The following is a 21,589-nucleotide window of genomic DNA, read 5'->3' as shown; positions in this document are numbered from 1 at the left end:
GATGTTGAGGAATCTATCATGTAAAATTAGAATGATCTGGTCAGGAAAAAAAAAAATCAAGGATGGTAGTCAGCCTAGAAACATTTTTCCCTCAACAATCTCTGTTCCAATATTATAAGCCAGAAAAACAGAGTAGTGTTAGCAAAGAAGACAACTGTCAATAGTTGCTGGGAAATAACAGTAAGTATAAGTAGACTGGCTAGTACATGAACTTACTTTCTTTATCTATCCATTCCATATTCTTGGGGTTATGAAATTATAATTGAAAGACACAATTTTAAGACTACCAAAGAAGAGCATTAGATTATAACAAGAGGCTTTTTGCTCTAAAGCACAAATGTCTCTCTCTATGTCCAATTTATACCAAAAATTATAAGGAGGGGTGTAAGGCTAGGGTTGTTTCCCAAGTTAGATATCATTAGTCCACTAGCTAATACCCTCGAAAATTAACAGTTTAATATCAAAACAAAACAATTTAACATGACATCTTAAGAACCCAAGCTCAAAAATGAAAGGAAAACGATGTGTATCAAATAGATGGATGGAATGTAACAGGATGTTATATTTAACTTTACCTGAAGTTTTGGGAAGTTTTAGTATGGCAGAGATCTCACAATCAAGTAAAACAAGGTCAAATTAATTTTTTCATGCACATGTTATCAGATACAGGAAAGCTGGGTTGGGATGCTTAGCTTATTACCCAACAAAATAATAAGTAACTAGAAATTAGGAGACTGAGCAACATAATTGGTAGAAAAAATTTCTTAATTTTCTAACTTTATTTACTGGAATTGAACCTGGGGCACTACCACTGCACTACTTCCTCAGGCCTTTCTATTTTATTTTGGGACACTGTCTGGCTAAATTGCCTAGGCTGGCCTTGAATTTGTGATATTACTGCCTCAGGCTTCCGGAGTAGGTACAATTACAAATAGGTGGGATTACAAGCAGTGGGTGGGGTTCCACCATATGTTACTAATATGGTTTCTTTAAAGACAGAGATATCAGAGTGTTGTGGTACTCTGAAACCTTTCCCTAAGCTAATCTAGAACACCAAGTTTCAGAAAATTTCAATGAAAACGTTATGAATATCCTTTAAAATTATAAGAAATTTTAGAAACTAGTATCTGGTGCAGGGATTAAAGAGTTCTAAAGATAAAATGTTTGTGGAGCAGTCCACGGTAGGAGAAACAAGAGAGTATGGATACCAGGGAGTGCATAGTACTTCAACCATTCATGAATGGTCTTGATTTCCTTTAGGCCATGTATGGAATATTGAAAAGGAACATTTCTGAATAGATTTAAAAGACTCTACCCAAAAGAACTACCTTTAGGGCAAGCAATTTCCACACAGAAAACATAAATGCCAGGAGTTGTAGAGATCTATGAGGAATTCACAAAAGCACCAATGTCGCCAATGCATTTAGAATATCTGACAGAACTATAGTGTTAACAATTTCATACTTAAATTAAGACATTATCTGCTCTTTCCACCCTTAATAAACATGCAGTTATATATGGACACAATGTCTTTAGTTTATTTATTTTTTTACGTGGTGCCGAGGATTGAACCCAGTGTCTCACATGTGCAAGGCAAGCACTCTGCCACTGAGCCACAACCCCAGCTCGAATTCTGTATTTTCTTTACAACTCTATTCTCACTTATTTCTAACCCAGTAGTTTATTCATTCATTCCCCACCAACACTACTGGGAATAGAATCTACGCACTTATAAAACCACTCAATCTTGTACATTTGTGGGAAAAGTAGAATTTTTCCAGGCAAACAAGTCTCAGAAGGTTTGAAAACACCCTTGAAGGAAGAAATCTAACTTATTTAGATAATCTTTGGAGACTGAAATAATTACTCTTCTGGAAAAAAAGGAAGAAGAAATATCAAAGTAAAAAATAAACGAGCTGTCTAAATGACCAAGTACTGAAACTAAATAAAAAAGGCAGGCAGTCAGATATATATACATACAGTCTAATGATACAGATCTCATCTCAAATTCCAGACAATACCACTGAAATATATGAGTGGTTAGAATGTTAGGATACTGTATTATTCAGGGCAAAGGTATCAATCAATAGCTGGTTAAATTCACCAGAAAACCTAAGGGCCAAATACTTTAAAATAGATTTTAGAGGGGAAATAAAACTCTTCATAATTGATTATGAAAAATATTGTATGATCAACACTCAGGAGGAAAGGTAAGGCAACAATTATAAGACTTTTATACATTATCCTTAAAAAGTAGACAGGAAATAATATGAATGAAACAATGTATAAATTCAACAAAATAAATATGTATACAATTATATGCAATATGTGTATATATATTGTTTTTATTTACTTATTTTGTAGTGCCAGGGATCAAACTCAGGGCATTGTGCATATTAGGCAAATGCTTTACCACTGACTAACCTCCTCAGCTCTAATGTTTCTAAGCATATTAATAAAATACAAAAAATTGACCAGAACATTCAGAACATATTCTGAGATAACAGAATAAAATAGAAAGGAAAGCTTTAAACTTTTTTTTTTGTTGTTGTTGTGGAAAACAAAAATATACTATTGAGTTCTCTATAATAAAACTGGAAAACAGAGATGTGCCATGGTTTCAGTAATAATGGCAGTTCCCTCTGATCCCAAACCATGCCATTACCTCTCCTATTTCAGTCAGCCAGATCCTGCTCCAAAGTAACTATGTATGGCAAGGCAGTAACCAAAAATAACGGACATACAGGAAAGATACAACCGGATCTAATGGAGTACACTATTGAGGCGTTGAAGAAATATGGAAAAGAATACTTCAACCCATATCAAGGAGTTTGACAAGATGTATAACTCCACCTGGTATTATTTCGTGGGGAGCAATTTTGTATTATGTGATACATGAAACCAAACATTTTTTCAACTTCCAACTGGGTCAAAACGCCATTTTTCTATTAAAATCTGGTTAAAAGCATAGATTGTGACACATACCCAATGATTCATCCAAAAATGAAGACTGAAGACTAAATTTTGAATACCAAATACTGAATTATTCAGTCCTTGCAAAGGGAACAGACTAATCTTTGAACAATTTATTGTGTTTTGTACAGGTCATTCTCTGCACAATTTCATTATGGTGATAAAACAATTAGCACAATAGCTTAAAGCAGGGTGTGGTGGTGCATGCATGTAATCCCATCAATTCAGGATGCTGAGGGAGGAGAATCACAAGTTAGAGATAAGCCTCAGCAATTTAGCAAGGACTTAAGCAACTTAGCAAGATCCTGTCTCAAAATAAAAAGTGAAAAAAGCTGAGGATGTGGTAAAGTAGTTTATAGGAGCTCAATTCACAATAGCTCAACTACGGAACCAACCTAGACGCCCTTCATCAGATGAATGGACAAAGATAATGTGGTGTATATATATATACACAATGGAATACTACTCATCCCTAAAGGAAAATGAAATTATGGCATTTGCAGGTGAACGGATGGAGTTGGAGAACATCATGTTATGTGAAATAAGCCAAACCCGAAACAGCAAAGACTGAATGTTTTCTTTGATAAGTGGATGCTAATCCATAATGGAGGTGGGGGTTATGGAAGAATGAAGTAAATTTTGACTGTGCAGAGGGGAGTGAGAGGAGAGGGTGTGGTTATGTGAAGGATGGTGGAATGAAACGGACATTACTACCCTATACATGTATGATTACACTACCAGTGTGATTCTATACCATGTTCAGCCAAAGGAAGAAGTTGTGCCACATTGTGTACAATGTGTCAAAATCTATTCTACTGTCATGCATAACTAATTAGAAGAAATTTAAAAAATAAAATTAAAAAACAAAACAAAACTCTAGCCAGAGCAATTAGGCAAGAGAAAGAAATAAAGGGCATCCAAACTGAAAAAGTCATCATCAAATTGTCACTGTTTGCAGATGACATGATCTTAGGCAAATGCTTTACCAATGACTAACCTCCTCTTATACATAAAATCAACAACAAAACCCAAACACTCTGCTGGAAGAAAACAATTACAACTAATAAATTAACTCAGCAAAGTTGCAGGATACAAAATCATCATTTCAAAACAAAACAAAACAAAACAAAACAAAACAAAAAAACCTTCAGCAGCACTGCTATACACCAACAGCAAATTATCTGAAATAGGAATCAACACAGTAATCCCATTTATAATACTTACAAAAAATAGTAAAATACAAAAGGATAAGTTTAACAAAAAGGTAAAAGATTTCTACAATGCAATCTATAAAATGCCAGTGAAAGAAACTGAAGAGGGCACATGTAAATGAAAAGAGATCCCATGGTTCATGGGTTGAAAGGATTAGTGTTTTTAAAATGTCTATACCGCCCAAAGTGATCAAAAGATTCAGTGCAATCCCTATCAAAGTACCAATGACATTCTCAACAGAACTAGAAAAATAGCACTAAAATTTGTATGGGTTCACAAAATACCACCAATATCCAAAGCAATCTTCAATAAAAAGAACAAAGCAGGAGATATATATTACCTGACTTCAAAATAAATTATAAAGCTGTAGTAATCAAAACAACACAGGACTGGTAAAAAAGAGACATAGACCAATGGAACAAAATAGACTAGAAGTAAACACAAGCATCTATAGTCAACTAACTTTCACCAAAGATCCAAAGAATACACATGGGAGAAGAGATGGTATTTTCAGTAAATGGTACTAGGAAAATTGGATATCCACACACAGAATAAAATGAGACCCCCATTTCTCACCCATTTCAAAAACCAACTGTAGGAGCTGGGGTTGTGGCTCAGTGGCAGAGTGCTTGCCTCAAATATGTGAAGCACTGGATTTGATTCTCAGCACCACATATAAATAAAAAATAAAGGTCCATCAATAACTAAAATGAATAAAATAAATAAAATTAAAAAAAATCGACTGTACATGGACTAAAGACTTATGTAAGACATGAAATCAATAAAACAAAACAGGGGAAGTGCTTGAGGGATATTGGAAAGGCCAAGGAATATTCTGGAGAAGACCCCAAGAGCAGAGGAAACAAGAGCAGAAAAGTACAGGAAATAAAAGCTAAAATGGTATTACATTAAACTAGTAAGTGTTTGTACAGCAAAGGTACAGTAAAGAGATGTACAACATATAGAATGGGAGGAAGTATTTCCAAACTATATACCTGACAAGAGGTTAACATCCAGAACTTGCAATGAACTTCAAAAACTCCAATAGTAAAAATCCAATCTGATTAAAACTGGGCTATAGTCCTAGCAACTTGGGAGGGTGAGACAGGAAGATCAGAAGCTTGAGGCCAGTCTCAGCAATTTAGAAAGACCCTGTCTCAAAATGAAAAATAAAAAAAACCCCAGGGATGTGGCTCAGAGGTAAAACATCCCTGGGTTCAATCACCAGTAGTGCAAAACACTACCACCACCACCACAACAAAAGGTTGTCAACTCATCCTAGTAAGATGGCTACTATCAAAAAGACTAAAGATATCAAGTGTTGGTAGGAGTTAAGGAAACTCATACTGTTAGTGGGAATGTAAATTAGTTCAGTCCTTGTAGAAAACAGTATGTATATTCCTTCAAAAAATTAAAAACAGAGCTGGGGTTGTAGCTCAGTGGTAGAGAGCTTGCTTGGCACTGGTAGGGCACTAGGTTCAATCCTCAGTACCACATAAAAATAAATAAATAAATAAAATAAAGATATTTGGTCCAGTACAACTTAAAAAAATTAAAAACAGAACTACCATATGATCTACAAATATAGATCATATATCTACCCCCTACTGAGTATATATTCTAAGGAAATAAAATCCCAACATGGAAGAGACGTCTATACTCAGGTTCACTGCAGCACTACTCACAATAGCCAAAAAATGGAAGCAATCAAAGTATCTATCAACTAATAAATGGAGAAAGAAAAGGTGATACATATACAAAAAGGAAACAATTCAGCCATGAAAAAGGATGATAGAACTAGAGTTAGGTGAAATAAGCCAGGCATATATGTGGAATGTAAAAAAAAAAAACAAAAAACTGATGTAGAAGTTGAGGGCAGAATGGTATTTAGGAGAGGCTGGGGAGATTAAGAGAAAGGGAAGGGTGAAGAGACCCCAATAAATGGCTACTGAGTTAGTTACACAGATGTTCAAGTTTAATATGGGACAGCAGGATGACTATAGATAAGGATAATGTATATATTTACTTCAAAAAGAGGAAAGGATTTTCAAAGTTTCTACCACAAAGAAATGATAAATGTTTGAGGAGATCCACATATTTAACCTAATTTCAACATTACACATGTACCAAAATATCATGCTACCCCATTACTATGTACAATTTTATTTACATTTATTTATACTCTTTTCTGTGGTGATGGGGATCAAACCCAAGGCCTTTCATGTGTTAGGCAAACATTCTACCATTGAGTAGATAATTGAGTTATAATTGAGTCATATCTTTAGCCCCTTACAATTTTTGTTTTTATGCATGTGCTTAAAAAATAAATTTAATTCTAAAATGTCAAATTTATTAATGATCACAGATGTGTATATAATACTGTATTTAAACAAAACAGAACTGTATCATGTTCAAATAGAATTTATTCTAGAAATGCAAGGGGTGCTTACCACTAGACAAATTTATTAATTTAATTCAGGTTCATTAGTGGATAAAAGGAAAATCTCAGGAAACTCATATACAAAGGGAAAATTTTATCATAGACCAAAAGATACCATAGAAATCACAGAAACTAAAAACTTTAATTGCCTCCCCAGAACAAGAACAAAACTGTCTTCTATCAGTGACACTGTTAATAGTAATAAAGGAACTGGTTATGCAATTTGACAAGAGATGAAAACTTGTAAGGTTAGGAAGTGAAATTGTTTGCAAATAATGTAACTTACATAGTACAAGTAAAGAGAATGAACAAAACATCAGAAGAAATGAGAGTTCTAATCCGGTATACCTATAAAACTAACATAAAAATTGAAGGTTTCTATACCTCAGCAACAACCAAGTAGAAGCTAGGCATAGTGGCCTATAATCCAAGCAACTCAGGAGGCAGAGGTAGGAGGATAGCAAGTTTGAGGCCAGATTCAACCAATTAGTGAGGCCCTAAGCAACTTAGTGAGACCCTGCCTCAAAACATAAGAAACCCCCCAAAACAAGAAGTAGAAAATACTAAATACTAATTATATAGCAATGAAACTATAAAGTTTTTAAGAATTAACATATACTAAATAACACAGAAGATCACCATGGAAAATTGAGCTCTATGTATAAGACCTAATGATATCTCAACAGAGAAATGCATCTTTTCATGAATAAATGATATGACATAATAAAAACTTCCATTTTCTCCTAAAGTTCCATGAAGTTCTAATATTTAAAATACTAACCAAAATTTTGAAGCAACTGACAAGTATATTTTAAAAATTCTTATCATAGAAAAAAGGATTTTAAATAGACCAGAGAATCTACCAATAAGAGAAGAGGCTGGATTTTAAAATATATTATAAAGCCAAAATAATAAAAAGCATGGTGTAAAGGCAAAAAGGTATAAAGAACTCAAGCATCAGTAGACCCCTGTATAGCTATTTAGTTCATGATAGGTGTGTCATTATAAAGTATGTAGAGAAGAATGTGTAACTATTTTTCTAGAAATCACATTCTCTTACAGATTCTACTTTTATAGTCAAACTTGTAACAAAAAAGCTATTTTTCTTAAATAGCTTTCTTAAAATTGCTATTTTAAAATCTATTTTTGATTATTTTGTAAATAAAACAATTACCCCTGCTTTATTTCCTATCTTTTGGTTTTATATACATTCCAAAAAGCCTATTTGAAAAACCTATCCCTTTTGAGAGACCTTCCTTTTAAAGACTTCTTTCTCTGTTTTTGTTTAAAGAGGAAAATATTTCATTGGTATTTTTTCTAGATTGTATGAAAGAACTTTAATATGGAGGAAAGAGACAACAGTCAAAATGAAAAACAAAAACAAAACAAATCCACACACAATCAAAATAAGAATACTTTGTTTTGAACAAAACCTTAAGGTATTAAAAGTAGAACCTAAATGACAAATATATTTAAGGGCTTTATATAGAAAAGGACATCAATAATGCAGAGAAAAGGCCATTAAAATATCAAAATATTAAAAAATAAACTCACTGAAGTATTAGAGTAACCAATCGAATAGCTTCCACAGCAACATCATATTCTTTGTCAAGTGTCATTGATACAATGCGATCCTAAAAAAATAGTTATAAAAAAATAAACCATAAATATAAAAAAGCTGAGAAAGACTTAAGATTATGTATTCTGAGGCATATGTGCCACACTAATGATAGGTTAAATGCAAAACTTTATTCTTGAAATCATATTCTCATAGTTCTACTCTCACAAAGGAGATGCTAGAATGTTTGTAATTTAAAATCTTTTTCATCAACTGGCATTCCCAGAACACTGTGACAGGGAAACCTTTAGTTACAAAATTAATACATTCATTAAAGAAGATATATAAAGAAATAATTTTAAACAAGAAAGACATTTTTAAGGAAACAAGAACTCTTGTGTGTATTTGTGGTAAAGTAGATACTCATTTATTTCAGGCAGGTTTATTTAAAGAATATGTAATAAAGAACAGGAATTAAACACTTATTACAGTAATGTCATTTGATAAACTAGCTATAAGTACAAGGTTATAATGAGAAGTAATGTAGGAACTATGAAAATAATAAGCTCACTGTTCTTAATGCTTACCTTGAATCGGTTAGTGAATAGCTCCAGTTTGGGAAATAATTCTCTATTGGTATATAGACTCTGTAGAGCTTTCAAACACTTCAGTCTGACTTCCCCTTGCTTCAGAGATACAAATAAAAACACAAAAGCAGCATTAATTCCATGCCACAAAGATAATAAAAATACTGACGTCTTTATGAAGAATAAAAATAATTTCAGTTTAATCATTCAACTTACATCATATTATAAATCAATACAGACAAAACTGAGCAACTGCACAGTCTGTGCTGAATTTAGATTTATTTAAAAATACATTGAAAATCCCTTAGTTTCTTGTGAATATAACTGTGTCAAACATTTATCAACTCTGACCATATAATGAGTATCTCTCATATTATTCGGTGATACTTAGAATTTTTAACTTATGCTCATAATTAGAGAAGGGAATGCTCATTTGTTCTATATGTAATTATAGAATAATCCTGTGGCAAAACTTAATTTCATATTAAAGTTATCATTTATTCATGCAACAAATATTTACTGGATGCCTTTTAAATTCCAAGGAGAGTAGTAAGGAAACAGATAAACAGCAGAATGTTCAAAACACTGGGAAAATGACACAGTGTAGAGTCCTGGGGGTGCGAGTTACTAGAAGAATATCTTTAATATAAAGTCATTAATTAAGAGTAAAGGTTGTTGGCAATCACAGTGTAAACAGAATGTGTATGGCATCATCTAGAAATTTAGTCAACACTCTCAAAGGATTCAAGAGATTATTATTTTTTTTTTTTTTGGTACGGGGGATTGAACGCTCAACCACTGAGCCACATCCCACATCTCTCAATCAGGGACTACATATACAAAAGCAAGGCAATAAGCAACTCAATGAGACCTTGTTGCTAAATAAAATACAAATTAGGGCTGGGGAAGTGGCTCAGTGGTTGAGTGCTTCTGAGTTCAATGCCAGTTGCCCCTCCAAAAACAAAATAAAACAAAACAAAATCCCAAAAGCACACGCACACGCGCGAGCGCGCACACACACACGTCTAAGTACAGGGGTATGCTGGTAAAAGATTTAGTAACTCATTCTGGGGAACAGGGCCCACTTTGTTACACATGCAAAGATCCATAACATAAATACACCTTCCATAGATGATACTGAACTACCAATGAACTATCATTGAACCCATTCATGGAGAAGTGCAAGCTAATTGCAAGCTAATTCAACTACTTATAGCACAGCAGTGAATGAAGTGATATTATCTGTTAAGGTTAGTTATAGCATGTAGGAGAAATCTGAAGTGTTTATACCAGGTGCAATTAACACTCCACCCAAACTCCCTTTACTTGTTAATTCTTCAGCCTGTGTCAACTGCTAATGGTTCCTATACGTACCTTTCTCTGAAGAAACCACCATGGTTGAAAAGACCCACCTGGCACAGAAATTCCTAAGAGGTTATGTTTCACCTTTCCTCTCCTATTCACTCCACTCCACTCTCACCTTTCCCAGACTAATGCCCATAACCAGAGTAGAAAGACATAATGGTAAAACAGCCTAACTGTCTTAACTCTGGCAGGACAAACTTTGAGATGTAATTTATTCTCTAGAGTTCGTTGTGAGATTGTGCAGAGTCTGGACTTATTCTGAAACCACCTGTTAGGCTGTTTCCTGCTTTATCATATTTTCCAATAGGATACTCCTGAGTACAAACCTAATCATGTGCTACAAAACAATGTTTTGCTCAATCAGGGACTACATATACAAAGGTGATCCCAGAAGATACAATGGAATTGAGAAATTCCTAGCATCTAGGGACACTGTAGTCATCATAACATCATGGCACAACTTATTACTCATGTGTTTGTGTTGATGCAGGTGTAAACAAACCTACTATGCATATACAATTATGCACAGTATATAATATTTGACAACAATAGTACATGACTTACTAGCTTATGCATCTGCTATACGTTTTATCATTATTTTAGTGTATATATCTGCTTATAGGCAAAAAGTTTATTATAAAATAATATACTATGTTTAGCTCACAGCAGCTTTACAAAATCTTTTGATTAGTCACATGCAGTTATTGTGTTTATTCACTGAAAAAATGGCCAAGTAACACATCTTTCAGAACATATCCACATTGTTAAGACACACAACTATACTGTTAGCACAATAATTCCTCAGGTTTGGCTTCTAGGGAATGTGACCTAACTTTTTTGATGAGATTCTGAGGTTGGATTACTTGAAGACTGGATTGTTATGAGGAAGAATCCAATGGTGATAAGTACTGACAATTCCTGACACAGAACAGTATTGTATTTTGCTAGGGTTTTTACCTGTAGGTGAAAAAAGAATGTGCACTATTAACTTGTACACCATTCTGACATTTGAGGAAGCAGGGTGAATAACAGTTAACTATAAGGACTGTGGAACTAAGTATTTGCTGCTATATTGTACTATGATCTTAAAGAGAAAAAATAATAAGATCAGGCCATTAAATTGCCAGTTAAAGGCTAGTGTTGCTTTTTTTTCTTCAAATTTAATCAATTTTCCTATGACAAAATCAGAACTACAATAGGAAAGAAGTGGGGTCTAAAAAATATCTGGGTGGATGTAGGTGAGGACCTTTAATTCCTAGTTTCTTCTGAATCTGTGAGCCTAAAAATGACTCATACCCCTTGGTAGAGGAGGCATGACTATTCCCTATCCATCCCTTTATTGAAAGACTGTGGAAGTTTAAATTTTGGCAGATATCTTAAGGACAATGCTAGCAGCCCTCATCATGATCTACAGAAATTTCCACTTAGGTTAAGGTTAAATCTCTTCATAGATAAGATCACAAAATAGCAGATAAGGCAGTATCACGTAATCATTCAATGCAAGAGGAACATACTATGATTTGGATATAGTTTCTTTCCCAAAACTTCATTTGCTAGGAGTTTGGTCCCAAGTTCCCCAAGTAATGGTATTAAAAGGTGGTTAAACAGGTAAGAAGTGGAGACTGGTGGGAGGTTAAGTGAATAGGGTCCACCCTTGTGAAGGCACTAATGCTGGTCTGGTAGGAGTGGATTAGTTCCTAAGAGGCTGGGTTGTAATAGAGAGCCTGGCTCCTCCCTGTCCTCCTTTTTCTTTTACCTTGCAAACTCTCTCACACCCACTTCTACTATGCGATATCATTTGCCATGTTGTAACAAGAAGGTCCTCACCAGGGGCTGACTAGATGGTGCTGCTTGATCTTGGACTTTGAGCCCCCCATATATGTGCTAAATAAACCCACTTTTTAAAATAAACTACCCAGAATCGAGTATGGTTATAGCAACAAAAAATGAACTGGGGCAGAACACAGTATTGAAAAGAGTAGCAAGGTTCAAGCGTAACAATTGGGGATTTACAGAACTGGCTCAAAGGATATGGTCTTCCGGGAGGGAAGATAAGTGGAAAGTCAATGATGAAAGTATTATATAACATATATAATGAAAAAAGATCAACAATGAATGAGTAAAAGGCTGAAGACAGTTGTCTCAATGTACAGTCACAACCTCAGATGTAAGATAGCATGACTGACTTTTCCCTAACCATAGACTTGACATCAATGCCAAGAAAAATGAAATTAATACATCCAAGTTCACACAGTAAAAATTATAAGCTGGGCATGTGGTGCATGTCAGTAATCCCAGTGACCTGGGAGACTGAGACAGGAGGACCACAGGTTCAAGGCCAGCCTCAGCAATTTAGCAAGGCCCTAAAAAACTTAACGAGACCTTGTCTCCAAAAATAAAAAGGGTAAGGGATATAGTTCAGTGATAAAGCACTCCTGTGTTCATTCCCCAATATCCTCTCCAAAAACCCCACAGATTAAAAAATAAAATAAAATCTGCAAATATGAATGCTGTTTAATACAGCACCTAGTGCATATTAGCTGCTCAACAATTCTTTTGATACCTTACTATATAGATATAGTAAGGACATGAATTGAGTTTCATTTTCACCTGTCCAGCAAAATTCGCAAGCAACCATCTCTCCTCCCAAGTCTCGTTTCTTCACCTATAATGTGTCCTGCCTATACCACAGGACCTTAAAAATTAAATAAGGTAAAGTGGTATTCATGAAAGCACTTCAGAAAACTAGAAAACAACCTGTTGCTGGAATGAAAATTCCCAATTGCTTTTTTGTTAAGTGCTCTACTATGCTCTGCAGTTATTTCTATTATAGTACACTTAATGCTTTATTGTTTTCCCATTACAAGAAAATTTTATTCAAATATAAATGCTGTTTAACACAGCATCTAATGCATATTAACTGCTCAATAAATATTTTTTAATAACTACATAAATATAAGAAAATAAAAGCAACATGGATAAAATGATTTGTTAGAGGAGAGAATTGGGTATTAACAGAGATTCTTTATTCAAAGAGATTCTTTTTTAACATTTGTGCAAAATACTTCTGTAAAAAACATAAAGTGGTATAACAATATTGCATAAATAACGGTAAACGTGGGTTCGTAATGAGTTATATCTTTAAGGGACAATAATTTATGCTCCCAGGAGAATATTTAAATGGAAATACTGTGAAAGAGTTAAGAAGAACTAAATTCAAGTGGACTGTCCAAAAAGGTATGTGTTAGTATGTGGCAGGAGTACAAGGGTAGACAGAAGATTCCCTTGAGAGGGACAGTTTTGGCAACTTATGAGAAACAGGATTCAGGATGAGTCAAAAGAAAGAGAAGAAATGAGGTGGGTTAAAGAAATATAGATTGTTAAACACTACAAAGATTCTGATATGGGGATTAGCATATACTAAGAGGTATAAAAATAAATGTACACACAGGTGCTATGGTTTGGGCATAGTTTTTTCTTGCTGAAAACTCAGGCAGAAGCTTGGTCTCTAATGTGAGAGTTTGAAAGGTGGTGAGAAGGTCTGCCTTTATAAGTGGATGAATGTTTCTCTGGCAGAAATGGGTTAGCTATTGTGGGAATTTTACTTGCTTTTCCTCTTCTTTACAAACCAACTGCTGTGAAGCCCTTACCAGAAGCCATGCAGATGCCAAGGTCATGCTCTTAGGCTTCTTAAACTGTGAGTCAAAATACCCCTTTCTTTTTAAATTATCCTGACTCATATGTAGCAACCGAAAATGGAGTAACAGGCATGGTAAAAGCAAAAGTAGTACAGAACAATACAGATAAACTATAAGAGCAAGGCAATTAGAATCATGAGCATAAATCCTCAAAGATTTTAAGATATTTAGTCTAAAATACATAAATTATTAATATAATTTCAAAATTAGGCACATTCTGCGTCACCATGAAGGGCAGAAATAAAATGGCTAGGTAGAGAACCTACAGAAACAACTACTTTAGTTGTTAGAGATTTTCTTTCTATTGACCAACTTACAGCATAAAACTTACAATTTTAAAAAGTTTGTTTTATTCAGGAGAACAGATGAGGTTATAACCTCCAAAGTTCTAAAATCAAGACAAAGGTTTCATCAGCTCATTTGGAAGAGGTATAAGATGAATCTGAAGACAGAGGCTACAGGTTAAAGAGGGTGCAGTTTCAATCAGATGAACGAAACAGGAAGACAATGACTGTCATTCTCAGAAAAAGAGACGCAAAGAGATTAGAGTGGGAATGATAAAAGAAAAATGTAGAGGGGATTATTAATACTTGCAATCTTTAAAAAATAAAATAATTGAGGCTGATAGAGATTTAAGAAATCATTTGACTGAATATTCATATGTTTTTATCAACAATGTACAAGGGAAATCAACCTCCCCTCCTTCACCTAGACAATGGATTTCTATAAAAGCAGTTTAATAATTTTTTAACTGATGGTAAGAGGCCAGGTGCGACGGTGCACACCTGTAATTCCAGCAGCTAGGGAGGCTGATGCAGCAGGATTGTGAGTTCAAAGCCAGCCTCAGCAACAGTGAGGTGAAACTCACTACTGCTATTGTATTTTGTCTCTAAATAAAAAAGGGCTGAGGATGTGGCTCAATGGCTGAGTGACCCTGAGTTCACTCCCTGGTACAAAAACAAGACCAAAAAAAACTGATGGTAAGAAACACCAAAAATTTGGTTTCCCAAGACTTTGTGGTCATACATTAAGTTCTTTTAAAACTGATAACCGTCACATAAATTCAGAAGAATACTCTACTGCGGGAACCGAGGAAAGAACTGGGATGGTAGTGGTGGGGAATAAAAGTGCAAAACTTTAATCCAATCCTACAAAAGAGACTGTCTTGTTGAATATAGGAGTGTGTGTATGTATGATGAGTGTGCACTGTATAATTCTACATTCTCATAGTGAAGTAAAATCTAGTTGGATTAACTTGAGGTGGACTTAGATGCAAAGGTTCCAATTCCACATAAGGAGTAAACACAAAACAAAACAAACAGAATCTAGCTTGGGATTTATTACTGCAAAGAAAAGGATGTTAAAATAGTTACAGAAGATATATATTCGGGAAAAAAACTCACTACATACTAATTAGATTTCCCTTCAAATGATGAGCTGGGGACAGGGAGAGGTAAGAATCTCTTTTTATCATCAATTAAAAAAAGATAGGCATGGGAGATGCATGATTGTAATCCCAGCTACTGCGGAGGCTAAAGCATGAGGATCACTAGTTCTAGGACAGCCTAGGCAACTTAGTGAGATATTGTCTCAAAATAAAAAATTAGATGGGACCAGGGTTGTGGCTCAGTGGTAGAGAGCTTGCCTAGCATGCATAAAGCACTGGGTCGTTCCCTAGCACCACATAAAATTAAACATATAAAATAAAGGTAATGTGTCCATCTACAACTAATATGTGTGTGTGTGTATAATTAAAACAAATAAATAAATAATTAGAAAGGGCTAGGGATATAGTTTAATGGTGAAGTGCCCCTAGGTTCAATCCCAGTATAAATGAATAAATAAATAAATATCTAAGAATATAATTGAATTTTATTTTAAATATTTATTTTTTTAGTTGTAAATACAATACCTTTATTCCACTCATTTATTTTTATGTGGTGCTGAGGATGAAACCCAGGGCCCCGCATGTGCTAGATGAGCTTTTTACCACTGAGCAACAACCCCAGCCCCTATAATTGCATTTTTTTTTTTTAAAAGAGAGAGGGAGAGAGAGAGAGAATTTCAATATTTATTTTTTTAGTTTTCAGTGGACACAACATCTTTGTTTGTATGTGGTGCTGAGGATCAAACCCGGGCCGCACACATGCCAGGCAAGCGCCCTACTGCTTGGCCACATCCCCAGCCCCTTATAATTGCATTTTAAAAAATAAAATGGCTTCTGGGCTGGGGTTGTAGCTCATTGGCAGAGCACTTGCCTAGCATGTGTGAGGTAATGGGTTTGATCCTCAGCACCACATAAAAATAAATAAAGGTATATATAAAAAAAGGCTTCTGATAGCTATTACGCTAACACAATGATTTAAATTGTTATAAAATTTCTATGCGGCTGCTTGGCACAGTGGTGCATGCTCACAATCCCAGCTACTTGAGAGGCTAAGGCAGGAGGATCTCAAGTTCAAGGTCAGACTGGATGTCTTAAAGAGAGCCTATCTCAAAGTAAAAAAAAAAAAAAAAAAAGAGGATAAGTTAGTAGTAGAGCATGGGTAGAGCTCTCTACCATGGGTATTGCCCTAGGTAAACAATTCCCAGTAATGGGGGGTGGGGTGGATCTTCATGTTTATGAATACCTAGCAGTTTGAGCTATAGAATGTCAGGGTTTTTGTTGTTGTTGTTGTTTGTTTTTTTAATAAAAATTTCAATAGCTTTTTCTTCTTACCCTTGGTTATTTTGAGGATTACTTATTCAGGACTTGATAATATGGGATTCATGTTAAAGTCAGACCCTTTCTAAGAGATTAGAAGTAGAAATACATTTTTAGACCAAGTATTCTAGATTTCAACAAGTCTTTTTAAAACACTCTACTGTGATAAAACCCTGGAGAATTCAAAACATGAATGTTACTTAGTTTTTAGCCAGGGGCAGTGATGCACTCTTTTATTCCCAGCAACCTGTGAGGCTGAGGCAGGAGGATCACAATTTTTTTAAAAAAATTCATTCATTCATTCATTTTTGGTGTGGTGCTGGGGATTGAACGCAGGGCCTTATGCATGGTAGACAAGCACTCTACCAACTGAGCTATACCACCAGCTGTTATTTATTTATTTTTATGTGGTGCTGAGTATTGAACCCAGCGCCTCGCACGTGCTAGGCTGAGCCACAACCCAAGCCCCAGAGGATGGCAAATTTAAATCAAGCCTCTGCAACTTAGTGATACCCTGTCTAAAAATAAAAAAAAATTAAAAAAGGGAATAGAGATGTGGCTCAGAGGTTAAGCACCCTGGGTTCCATTCCTGGTACAAGGAAAAAAATAATAAAGGTATTTAGTTTTTACATATTAAGAGAGACAAGAATTTTTTTTATTCCAGTAAGAAAAAGAGCTAATTATCTTCTTGGGATATGATATGCATTCTCTTGTAAATTCAGATATAACAGGTCATTTTGATTTAAGATAGCATTGCATCTAAATAAGACAAACTCTTTTATATAAGGGCCAATGACTCAAAGTTAAATCATGGTCTTCAAATAAACAGTTACTATGTTGAATCATTTTAAATTTAATATTACTACAACTATTTTTTTAAAAATATTTTTTTATTTTTTAGTTGTAGTTGGACACAATACCTTTATTTTATGTGGTGTTGAGGATCAAACCCAGGGCCTCACCCATGCTAGGCAAGAGCTCTACCGCTAAGCCACAACCCCAGCCCCATTACTACAACTTTAAAAAAATCAACTATTGCAATTTTGATTCCTAGCATGCTAGTACTGATACAAGCATCTATTCCAAAACTTAAAAGATATTACTTACCCTGTCATGAAGAGTCCAGCCAACATATTTCAGGTAACTGTCATTGAGAAAGGCATCACTATACATTTTCATCCATACTCCAATCTCTTCAATACAAATAGCTCTAATCTCAGCAATAGCATCTCTAGAGCAGAAAATTAAAAAAAAAAAAAAAAGAAATCTCTAATTAATATCCAAAGCTGACATGTATTTTTAGTCACTTTCAACAAGCAGCAATTATAATTTCTAACACTGTATTTGTATCTGAGCTCTCAAAGCCCTCCAACTAAAATATCTTGTTTTTTTTTTTTTTTAAAATATAGTTTCTGTGAAATATGAAGACACCTTATTTTGGTCTAAGTGTTCTGTTTTCATTGGGATGGGTAATGATGTTTAGAACTTTCTGAGAACCTCACAATTATAAATATAGAGCCAACAAACATGTTAAATCTCCTAAGAAAACCAAAGTGTCAACATCCAAGTACAGAATAATGTATAGGTCAAAAAGTGTTTCTCTAAAGAATTGTTAATCTTTATAACCTACCACATGTCTAACGAACTAAAAGAAAATTTTCATGACCAAGAAATAAATTAGTTATATATCAATGGGAAAATGATGTAAAAGCCAAAATTATTTGAAAATATGCAACAGTCTACAAAATCTAAATCATGAAGTAATTTATTGTAAGTTAAACTACACATTGTATAATTATCCTATACATGTGTAGAATGAAGTTTATCTCTTCCTTCAAATCATGGGTCTTTCATCTTTTATTTATTTATTTATTTTTGATGGTGCTGGGGATTGAACCCAGGGCCTTAAATGTGAGTTAAGCACTCTACTAAATGAGCTATATCCTCAGCTCTGGTCTTTCATCTTTAGTTAATTTGTTTTTTAGGCTGAGGAATGGGAAATAATAATCTACTTTTGTTAAAATGAGACCAATCTTGGTGAATATATTATGAAGTCGTAGAAGAACAACTCCAAATGTCAGGATTCTGGCTCACTGCCCAGATGGCTCTTCACCTCACTGTAAGCACTTAATACTTCTGGGATGACTTTCCTACTTTAAGATCTATGAATCATGAACAAATACAATGCTAACACTTTTACTTCACTGTTCACCAGGTTATAGCTCTAGCTTTTTAAAAAAAAAAAACTGAGGATAATATGGTGAATCCTAATTTTCTTCTGTAAATCAATCTTCAAGGTTTCTAATTTACCACATGCAAATAATTATAAAATAATTTAATTATCTAATTTATACAAGGCAATAATCTGTCATTTTAATGGAAAATTAAGAACACTTGTTTCTCTTTTGTAATTAAATGAATGGTAGAATTCTAATATTTCATTCCTCGCTCATAAATTCCAGTTCCTTCTAGAGCATTCTCTTGCCTCAGAATAAAAATGGGGGAAATTTTCTCTTCCCAAACCATACTACCACCCTCAAATTTTAGTGTCCCTAAACTTTTTTGTAGTTGTAGATGGACAGTATGCCTTTATTTTATTTATTTATTAAATGGATTTTTAAAATATTTATTTTTTTAGGTGTAGATGGATATAACACAATGCCTCTATTATGTGGTGCTGAGGATTGAACCGGGGTCCCACTCGTGCTAGGCGAGCGTTCTACCGCTGAGCCACAGTCCCAGCCCTATTTTATTTATTTTTATGTGGTACTAAGGATCCAATCCAGTGTCACATACATGCCAGGCAAGAGCTCTGCCACTGGGTTATAGTCCCAGCTCCAGTTTCTCTACATCTTTGATAATATCTATTTCTCATGGAGAGGTTCTGTAGTATAGTGGATAAACAGCACAGGTTCTGGAGCAAAACATTCTGAGTTCAAATTCTGATTCTGCTATTTACTAGTTGTGTGACCTTAGACAAGTTACTTTCTTAGGTTTCCTTACCTATAAAACCACTTTCTTAGGTATTCTTACCTATAAAATAGTGATAATAATAAAACCTAACAGAGTGTTATTAAAGAATGAAATCATAAGTAAAATACTCCTAATAAATTTTCTATAAATGTAAGCCATTATAATCTCTCAAATATCTAAGTCTTATCCATCTAGACTCCAGAAGACAATGCAGTACAAAAAGTAGCATTAGTCAGGAGTGGTGGAACACATGTGTAATCCAATATCTTGGGAAGCTGAAGCAAGAGGATTACAAATTTTAGTCCACCCTCAGAAACTCAGTGAGGCTCCAAGCAATTTAGTGATACTTTCTCAAAATAAAACATAAAAAGGGCTGGAGATGTGACTTAGTGTAAAAGTGTACCTGGGTTCAATCCCCAGTAGCTCCCCAATAATGACTTTACCACAAATATGAGATGATGCACCTATTCTACTCTGAAACATGAAAGGCTCAAGAAAATTGCTTTTTTCTTAAACCAAAAAATTTTAGACATAAAAAGGTATAGAAACAATATAATAACTATGTATCTACTGCTCAACAAAGAAACAAATATTACAAGTAAAACTTTCTAAATATTTCTTACTAATGAAACTCCCTACATAAGAGTAAATAACTATTCTTGATTTAGTGAATATCATTCCTATCTATATTTTTGTTTTAATTTCATCTACATTGCTTCACATATTTTGAAATGTCACATAAATATCCTATAGATATTTTTCTCCAACCAGCTTTTTCAAGTCTTACAATTTATACATATCAACTCATTTTAACTGGTACTCAGTGTTCCTATGAATACATTACAAATTATTTATACATCTCTCACTTATAGGCATTTAGGTTGTTTCCAAGTTTTTGCTTTTATTAACAATGACTCCATGAGCATCGATGGACATATCTTCTTGTGCAAATTCATGAAGAGCTTTTCAAACAGTATATCATTATCCATTAGTACATTATCAAATAAATTTAATGAGCTATAACAAATACATAAAAATATTTAGGAAAGAAAGTACCACAATGCTTTACATGTTTGTAATGGTTTACATCTTAAAATGTCCCCCCGTAGGACAAAATGCTCAAGGCTTGGCTGCCAGTCTGAGACATTATTGTGAAGTGGGGAATTTTTAAGACGTGGGGTCTAGTGGAAGGTCATAGGGAACATGCTCTTGAAGGGAGTATTGGGACCCTGGGCCCTTCCACACTTTTTTCGCTACTTCGCTGCCATTAGGTGAGCAGTTTCTTCTACCCTGTGGCTCCCGATAATTAAGTACTACCTCACCACAGGTCCAAAGGCAACAGGGTCAAGTGATCATAGACTGAAACCTCTGAAACTGTAAGCCAAAATAAACCTTTCCTCCTTTTAAATTGTTTATCTCAGATATTTGTCACAGTGATGGGAATCTGACTAAGATAATATTACTGTAAGGCAATAAATATTCTCTCTTGAAACAACTATATACCCACTGAAGGAAGTGGTCAACAACATCTGTAAGACAATGAGTTTATAATTATTAGTTAAATTAACAGGTGAATAGGAATGTACATCTTCAACTTTATTAGATATTTAAAAATTTCTCTGTAAATCAGTGCTTCATACACTTGATAGAATCTTGCTCTTTAATATAGAATTTTGTCTCTGTGAGATATAGGGTTATATACTTTATTTTCTACAGGGCTATTCAAATAAAAACAAATGATAACAAAGGAAAAAAAAAAACTCCCCAAAGAAATCAAAACAGGGACTGGGGTTGTGGCTCAGCGGTAGAGCACACACACCTAGTGCGTGTGAGGTGCTGGGTTGGATCCTCAGCACCACATTCGAATACATAAAAAATAAAGGTATTCCGTCCACCCAAAACTAAAAAAAAAAAATTTTTTTAAAAGAAAACAAAACAATCCCTCTCCAAAACCAAAACACAATTATAAAACATAACTACAAAATACCCAAATCATACATTTTAGCTTTCTCATTCTCTCAGACCCAGTAGTAAACTCCATCAGGAATCCATTTGACTCTTCTGTTATACCACCTTTGT

General features: G+C 34.4%; 1 protein-coding gene across 4 annotated transcripts in view; it reads right to left on the bottom strand.

Annotated features, from left to right (window-relative positions):
* Window positions 1–21,589, bottom strand: part of Stag1 (STAG1 cohesin complex component) — a 373,003-nt gene that overhangs the window by 91,444 nt on the left and 259,970 nt on the right. For all 4 annotated transcript variants that reach the window (XM_071615631.1, XM_027933685.3, XM_071615633.1 and 1 more), the window contains 3 exons: window positions 17,645–17,768; window positions 8,771–8,869; window positions 8,180–8,259 (listed from right to left, as the gene is read on the bottom strand). In XM_071615631.1, coding sequence (XP_071471732.1) covers window positions 8,180–8,259; window positions 8,771–8,869; window positions 17,645–17,768 — 303 coding nt within the window. The remainder of the gene's footprint in view (window positions 1–8,179; window positions 8,260–8,770; window positions 8,870–17,644; window positions 17,769–21,589) is intronic.

Source organism: Marmota flaviventris, chromosome 8 (genome assembly GCF_047511675.1).
Source record: "Marmota flaviventris isolate mMarFla1 chromosome 8, mMarFla1.hap1, whole genome shotgun sequence".
Classification (NCBI taxonomy): Eukaryota; Metazoa; Chordata; class Mammalia; order Rodentia; family Sciuridae; genus Marmota; species Marmota flaviventris.
Note: the sequence above shows the minus strand (reverse complement) of the source record. Positions and strands in the feature narration are given on the sequence as shown.